This window comes from Anarrhichthys ocellatus, unplaced genomic scaffold, assembly GCF_004355925.1.
Source record: "Anarrhichthys ocellatus isolate YVR2014 unplaced genomic scaffold, GSC_Weel_1.0 scaffold42, whole genome shotgun sequence".
Classification (NCBI taxonomy): Eukaryota; Metazoa; Chordata; class Actinopteri; order Perciformes; family Anarhichadidae; genus Anarrhichthys; species Anarrhichthys ocellatus.
Genome location: NW_022280072.1, coordinates 3421806 through 3430050, shown reverse-complemented (window position 1 = coordinate 3430050; position 8245 = coordinate 3421806). Strand labels below are relative to the sequence as shown.

The window sequence follows — 8245 nt, the reverse complement described above, 5'->3', positions numbered from 1 at the left end:
AGAGAGAGAGAGAGAGAGAGAGAGAGAGAGAGAGAGAGAGACTCTGAAAATGTGAGCGTTTGAGCTGCAAGAACAGCCTGAAGCACTTGTGAACGTTTGACCCTCGTGAGGGTTTCTGGTGACTTCCTGTCTCATTGAACGTCCTCTTGCTCTTCAGACGATTATTATCTTGCTTCTCATTATTCTCTCTCTCTTTTGACATCGTCTCCGAGCAGCTGAACACACGCGTGTGTGTGTGCGTTTTCTGTAATATTTAATGTTGCACCCGTCGGCTCACCTCGGGGTTGCCGGCCATGATGGTGTAGTTGCCGTCGTCGTCCAGCGAGGCCGCGGCGGTGTGCAGAGAGCAGGTTCCATCGGCGTCCCGGCTGATCCGGTAGTGCTCGCTCCTCTTGGAGATCTGCTTCCCGTCTTTGAACCAGTAGACCTGAAACACCAGAGACGCAAATCGGTTGAACAGGTTGAACAGGCTGACCCTGATACTGACCCTGTTTTGGTTTTGGTTTTTATATATATTATCTATTAGTTATATTTGTAACCTAATAACTTGTAGTGTCTTCCCTTAAACAACAATCTTTCATCACTAAATAGTTTGAAATAGTGCTCTTATCTCTCCTCCTCCTTCTTATCTCTCTGCTTTTCCTCTATTTCCTCGGTTCATTCTGAAGCCTGTCATCACCGAGCCATTAGTGTGCCTCCTCTTATCACACATGTACAATATCTACACGCCCTCCGTCAACACCATCACACATGTACAATATCTACACGCCCTCCGTCAACACCATCACACATGTACAATATCTACACGCCCTCCGTCAACAACATCACACATGTACAATATCTACACGCCCTCCGTCAACAACATCACACATCAGCAACTCCCAAAGCCGAGCCCTCATGACTGCCTCCACAATAATCAGATAACCCTCAACTACAGCATCAAAAAAGAAAACACCTTTGAGAGACATACGATGTCTCTCAAAGGTGTTTTTTGTTTTTTTAGCAACTTTGAATTCATTTCTATTTTAGAAAAAAGGTGTAATTTTAACAGAAACGTGTCCAAAAAAAGTCACATTCTGTTCGAGAATATCAACAAATTCCAACTTAATTTTGAAGTATGAATACTTTTTAAGAAAGCTTGTTTGGATGTAAGAGGAGACACTGCATGCATACTCTGGTCAATTTAGAGGTTTTAGTCTTTTTTTCTTCCATAACTCGTCTTCTTTCAGACTAGTGGAAAGAAAACATTTATTTTACTACTTTGTCTGTTTGCGTCTGCATATTTCTCCTAAATTCACCAAAAGTTACCCTTACATAATGCGTCATTTGCATATTTAAACATAACATTATAACTTAACATCAACGATGTTTTAATCATTCAGCGCGTTCCAACTCTCACCTTTGGTTTGGGGTCTCCGTGGACTTTGCAGGAGAAGGTGACCGGCATGCCCTCGAACACCTTGTAGTGTTTGAGCTTCTGGTCGAAGGACGGCGCCGCGCCGCGCCCGCCGGAGTCTTCGTCGTGCTGCACGTCGTCGTCCGATTCCTCCACCGGGGAACGCTCCAGACGGAATTCAATCTCGCTGATCAGACGCTGCTCGAAGCTGGACACTTTGTATTCCTGCAGAAGAGAAAAGGTTTAGAGACAAAAATACCAGCAGGTTTCAACCTTTAAAGTAACCGCGTGTGAGAATTAGTGACATCTAGCGGTGAAGTTGTGAATTTCACCCTTAGCTAAGCCCCTCCCCTTTCTAAGTGTGTAGAGAACCACGGTGGCCTTCAGGTGGAGAGTTATCTTTAGGGTTTAACTAAAACTAGGAGCTACTCTCATCAATACTCGGTTCTTCTACTAATAATTGCTTTTACATATGAGCAGAAACATGGCGGTGCAAGATGGTGGACTCCGTGGAAGACGTAGATATAAACGCTTTTTTCTAAGCTAAATAAAACACTACGATTCTTAGTTTCAGGTGATTATACACCGATTAAAACATAGTTATGAATATCATATTCAATGTCTGCCTTAAATGTTACACACTGTTCCTTTAAGAGCGTACAGAAAGCTATTTGTTTGCCCTCACACACCCATTAACCTGCCTTCATTGTCACCCAAACTACCAACTTTCTCTCCTAAATTCTCCCTTTGCCTAGATGAGCCACTCCTCTTCCCCCCCCCCCCCAACCCTCCATCAATCTCTCATCGCCGCTGAGGGAACATCTGCAGAGCAGCGTTGGTCCGATGACACACCACACAGATTAATGACAGGCCTGGGGAAGCAGCTGCGGAACCATTATCCTCAATCCGCCGCTCATAACGATAGCAATCACACGAGCGGCCCATCCCGATCTACCGAGGTATTATCCCGCAGTGTGCAGCTGCTGCAGCATGTTCCTAATCTAACAATTATCCTTCCTTTCTAAAAAGATTTAACCTTAATTGCTGCTTGATTCTCCAAATGCAGATTGGAATGACAGCATGCGTTGCGTGATGGGAAGCGCAGGCAGAACAAAGTGCATGAAAACCAAAAACGTGCTGACGGATGCTGCAATCAAGTGTGAACATGCTGCAGCATCTGAATCAATTCAAACCCCCCCACACTGTACCAACTGTACAAAACACACAATCAGCTCCATTCTGTGTGCAGACACACCTGTTTGTGAATGGACGGCACAGAAAAACAAAATGCCTTTTGTGTGCCGTTTGTTCCCTTATCAGCTGATTTCCCGCTCTGGTCAAAGTGAACACATCCGAGCTCTCAGTGGTGGTTTACATGTGCACGTTTACACACACAGTGAATTTAAAAAACCAGAGGGTGACGGAGAGAAAACAAGAGGTTTCAAACACCTTTTGAGGGAAAGATTCTCTATCTGATGACTTGTCTTCCTGTTGAGAGAAACAAATGTTTGTTGTGCCGTCACTGAGCATCACACACTTGTGCTGTGTGTGTGTGTGTGTGTGTGTGTGTGTGTGTGTGTGTGTTTGTTTGTTCATTACTGACATCAAGACAAATATTTGTTGTATTACAAGTTTTCTGAAATGTTATGTTTAAATATGCAAATGAGGCATTATGTAATGGTAACTTTTGGTGAATTTAGGAGAAAGCTACAGACGCAAACAGACAAAATAAATGTTTTATTTCCTCTCGTCTGAAAGAAGACGAGTTATGGAAGAAAAATAGACCAACATCTGTAAATTGATCAGAGCATGAAAAACATTTCTTGCCCGTCGTGTCTTGACTTTATATTCATTTGTCCAACATAAAAAAGTAAATGCTGAATGAAGAACCAACAGTGTGGAGGTGCTACAGTCCACTCTGACTTGGTGGCTCAGTTGGACAACACAGGCCTTCAAACAGCATGTTAGCAGCCACACTGGTTTCTACCAGCTTGCATAAACAGAGCTTTTTATGGAGGGCTCTGGAGGACTTTACTGTGTTTATACCCTGCTTTCATAAATCCCTCTTCAGCAGTGTTTACAGGGGGGGTTATAAAGGAAAGCCAGTAGTCATGAGATCGGAATGACACTAGCAAACTATCGCTGGAGAAAACAGAAAGGCGCTTGTATTGTGTACACGCCATTAAGATGCATGTGATTTGTGTTTCAAAAAAAAAAAAATTGCTGGTGTAGACATGTTGCTCAAACGTTTCCATACTCAGCCCGTCTCCTAAAAATACAACGTATATCCTCGTAAAAAGATTCATATGATGTCTTACGAAAGAGTTACTCCTCATTTTCACGCGTTTTTCAACGAAAGTCCAGCAACACCTGCCAACTTCATGAAATACTTCGTTAGGTTTCGGAAAAGATTGTTGGTTTGCGTTAAAATAACTACGTAAGTTGCAATAATTCAATTCAGAGGTGGATATCGTGGATATCGTTTGCTTTTGACGCATCACAAATACGTTTGGACTTAGTCTGCGGAGGTCAGTGTCGGGAGGTTGGGGTGTTTTGGTTAAAACTAAAACAGGACTTTCACCCAGGAGCCTGCTGTTCGTGTCCTGTGTGATCCGGTAGTTTTAAGTCATAACCATGATGTCTTTTTGTTTTTTTTCTTTACGAAAGCAAACCCAGCACTTTTGTAGCGTTTTGTTTTATTCCAATTTACACCGTTAACCACATGTTGTAAACTGTTTAAAAATTCAACCATAATCCAGAAAAAAATACATTTTCCTCGAAACATATTTCAGAATTTATTTGTAACTGAAGGTCATTTTGTAGGCGACGGGGTTGCCGTGCCTGCATGATGTCACGTGAGTGTGCGTGTGATTATTTCCCCCTCCAGGTGTGTCTGGATAGTAAACAGCCACCGTACCTGTGTGACCGGCTCCTCCTCCGTGTCCTGAGTGTTTAAGACTGTGGCGGCGTTGTCGGCACCCAGCAGCCTGCGAGCCATCTTCTCCTCATAGGTTAACTTCTGGAAGCAGGGATTAATGGAGTCAGCGGGGGGGAGGGGGTTAGTGTGTGAGTCGCAGAACACACACACACACACACACACTTATACACACCATCGGCTGTATCTTGTGTTAATTGAACATGTATGCAGAAAACATGAATTTATTAAGGCTGCATAGCACAAAAATTCATAAATGGTTCCTTCTTCATGAATAGTTGCATGACTTGTTAATCTGATTTACTGAACACGCTCATTCTTCTGCACACACACACACACACACACACACCTGTTGACCATTACTTATGCGCTCCTCCTTAAAGCGCAGTTTTCTCTCCAGGTCCTGGATGACGGCGTCCTTGGACCCTTGGATGTCGGAGTCGGAGGCCAAGCGCGGCGTCCTGGTGACCGAGGACTTCCTCGGGAACGCTCTGCTGAAAGAGGAACAGAAAAACAGAAAAACATTAGTCAACGTTAAACGTAACGGAGACTCCTCTTTCCTCTCCGGACCTCTCATATCCAACCCTTATCTGGCTGTAAGCATTCCACAACACGTCTTCTTATCTCTCACAACAGCAGCAGGAATGCCGGGGGGGGTGAGGGGATGATGAAAAATGACTGGCAGAGAGTTTAAAGACGGCCATCAGAACATCAGAAGAGGATTATCTACACGACTAGAGAGTTCTATCTGCTAAATATGCAGAACTCAAACCAAAATCTGAGTTTATTTGACTCTGACAGCAGTATGGGTGCTGAAGGGTCAAAATGATTGTTTCATTTCTTTGACATATTAGAATCAAAGGTTTTTACACTCTCAACAGGCATAATATAATCTTTTATCTCCATGCTTATATTAATAAATGTATAAATGAGTGTGTGAGTGGTGTGTGAACTAACCCCTCTGTGTGAACCTTCAGCCCACAGAGAGGAATGAACGAGTGAAGTTTGGTGAATGTAAGAGCTGCTGAAGTGGAGATTTATCATCAGAGTCTGAGAACAAACTCATTTAGAGGAAACGTCCTTTAAAGAGAGACAACTCAAACCGTTCATGCAAACTATTCAATCCCTAAGTGTGATTCTGACACACCTCTCACTCTGAGGTCCTTGACTATGTTTTCTTGCCGTATGTCTGCTGGAGATCTTGCGCTCTGTGTTTATGTGTGCGTTTGTTAGCGTCTTCTTGCAAACATGCCGTGTAAAAATATAAACATGTCATCTTCCATCTTGCAGACATCCCGCCTCCGAGTTGGCAGCAGGTCTATCTGACGGGGAGCGTGACTCTCCGGGGGACTCGCTGTGTTTAAAGAACTCGCAGAGCTCACGTAACTTGACAAGAAGTGAGGGATACTTACATCGTCCCGTTGCCTTTAGGGAGACCCAGGGCGTTGACCGTGGGACTGCCGGGGGAGGAAGGTGTGGAGGGCAACACCGAGGACAGGAAGCTGGAGGCTGGAGACGGAGGGACGGAGGAGAACGGCGAGGACATATCCGAGAGGGCCGGAGACATGGGGACGGGCGGAGGAGGAGGAGGTGGAGGAGGAGGGAAGTCTTGGGTGGGGCCCGTTGGGGAGGACAGGTTGGAGCCGAAGAACGGCGGAGGAGGAGCCGGGAAGGAAGGGGAGCTCGGAGACTCCACGCTGCCGGCCTTGGTGAAGGGGGGCACGGTGACCCTGGTGACGGTCTTGTGCGAGGTCGGGGGCGACATCGGGGACGACAGGCCGGACCCCGAGGAGCCGGAGGTCTGGGTGACGTAGCCCGCCCTGCCGGGGCTCTGGGCGGCGATGAACTGCTTGGGCCGGGCATAGTTGAAGGTGCTGGCCTGCATGGTGGTGCTGCTCTCCAACTCCTGGAAGGAGGGAGGAGGTGGGAGAGGCGGAGACGGCGGAGCAGGGGGAGAAGGAGGCACTTCCTGAGGCGGTTGCTGAGGCGGAGGCGGGACTTCCTGGATCTGCTGTTCCAGCTGTTCCAGCTGTTCCTGCTGTTCCTGCTGATGCCAGACGGCTGCTTCCTGTTGCTCCAGTAGAATCTGGTCCTGCAGCAGCTTCAGCTGGGTCGCGTTCCTGCGAAGCAGAATCATGGCCGTCAGTGACAGATATCAGATAATAAGGTGTGTTTTCTTCTGGACTTTGTGGGGGAACTGGGAGTAACACACTAAACACACTAAAAATGGTACAAAATCATGCAGCTGTTGTCAGTTTATGCATGAAACTATTAAGTGGTCGCTGTCCAACTGTAGTCGGAACACAACTGGCAGACACGTTAGACGCCAGATGTGAGCACAATGTAGAAAGAAACACACAAAATTGTGAACATGTTGATAGAGAGCTGCAGGGACGACGTGTTTGTCTTTGCAAACAGGAAGTAAGCATCTCGCTGGTTCCCTCCACAAAAAGCCAATAAGGATTCTTTCATTGGATTTTGGGTTATTGCAGAAAGCAACCAAAGGTTTATGATACTTCTATAATCTCAAATGAACTCCACTTTTGTGATGTTTGAAGTGTAAAGTAAAAAGCTAACGTTAGGCTATAAAGGAACTCCACCACGGTCACATGACTTGGAGGACTAGTGTTCTAGTGAGGAGGTCTAGTCGTCTCATTCACACTCTTTTTAAGATTCGCCAGAGGGGCGTTTACTGACCTGTTTTATAATCAGAGAAATAAACGATAAAATCTCTTTAGCTTGTGTTAAACACAGACCTCATGTCAGACTTCTAACCAGAATCACATCGACTGGAAGTCCAAAAACGCGGACTCCCTCCTTCAGTTTCTTTATTGTATACAAACTGAGCGTGGCTGTTTGTGCCGGTCGGACGGGCCGATAGTTGAGTCGTGATGGTGCTTGCAGGGCCTTAAAAAAAGCCTTGAAAAAGACATAGCCCCGGGGCTCATGGCACTTTAATGCAACCTTGTACTTGAACTACTCACTTCACCAGAGAGGTATTTACTATTTTATGTCCTATAATATCATGTCTGGGCTTTTGGACTCATTCCTGCAGCACATAAAGGATTGTGAAGCATGACATCAGCACGTGGTTTCTCAAGTTTAACTGTTTTTCCTCCGGTCAGAAGGTGACGACTTGTTTTGTGTGTGTGTGTGTGTGTGTGTGTGTGTGTGTGTGTGTGTGTGTGTGTGTAAGTGAGAGTTCTTGGAAGGAAACCGCTGCACCAGCAGCAGGAACTGATTAGGTTATCAGCCTCTAACCTCTCACAAAGACTTAAAAAGTTAAAAAGCCGGCCTGTTGACAATACATCAAGTTTAGTAAAGGACTCAAGAGATGAAGTGGAGCAGAGAGAAGAACAGCTCACCCCTAATGGACTGTACATATGAGGTGTGGCTGCTGCTGTTTGAATGAAAGAAACGGGTTCATTTTGCCAGAGATGAGTCCTGATGATGAGATATTGTTTCAGGCGTGGTTGTCCAGTTTCCCACCCCCCCTGGTTGATTCATTGTCAGGTCATTGTGGGAGAGAGGGAGTTTTTATTTTCTCCTAGCGTTGCTAAGAACAAGCTCTACGTGCAACACAAGGGTTTTCCTCAAAGACGACTAACTTTAAAAAAGCACAAGATAGAAGTGGACTCTTAGAAGGTCTCCTGGATCTTCAGAGAGTACGAGAGGCTGAGCGGAATCTACTGAGCTTCCCAGCGGTGCGTGTTGTCGGCAGTCCACCAGGACCCGAGTTCACGTGCCCCCAAATCGGTTCCAGATGTTGAATAATTAGTGGAGTCTTTGGACTATTTTTCATCTGTGAGAATGCCTCTCCCCTCTTTAGCCTCCCTCTCCCCCCTTTAGCCTCCCTCTCCCCCCTTTAGCCTCTCTGCCCCCTTTAGCCTCCCTCTCCCCCCTTTAGCCTCTCT

The 8245-nt window shown here is 45.8% G+C and overlaps 1 protein-coding gene across 4 annotated transcripts in view; it reads right to left on the bottom strand.

Moving 5' to 3' along the window:
- Positions 1-8245, bottom strand: part of palld (palladin, cytoskeletal associated protein) — a 49356-nt gene that overhangs the window by 6586 nt on the left and 34525 nt on the right. Inside the window, exons 10-15 of one of the 4 annotated variants that reach the window (XM_031868262.1) lie at positions 5744-6451; positions 4681-4825; positions 4314-4415; positions 2846-2884; positions 1400-1621; positions 278-427 (exon numbers count right to left, since the gene is read on the bottom strand). In XM_031868262.1, coding sequence (XP_031724122.1) covers positions 278-427; positions 1400-1621; positions 2846-2884; positions 4314-4415; positions 4681-4825; positions 5744-6451 — 1366 coding nt within the window. The remainder of the gene's footprint in view (positions 1-277; positions 428-1399; positions 1622-2845; positions 2885-4313; positions 4416-4680; positions 4826-5743; positions 6452-8245) is intronic. The other 3 variants (XM_031868260.1, XM_031868258.1, XM_031868261.1) reach the window with 3 other exon arrangements.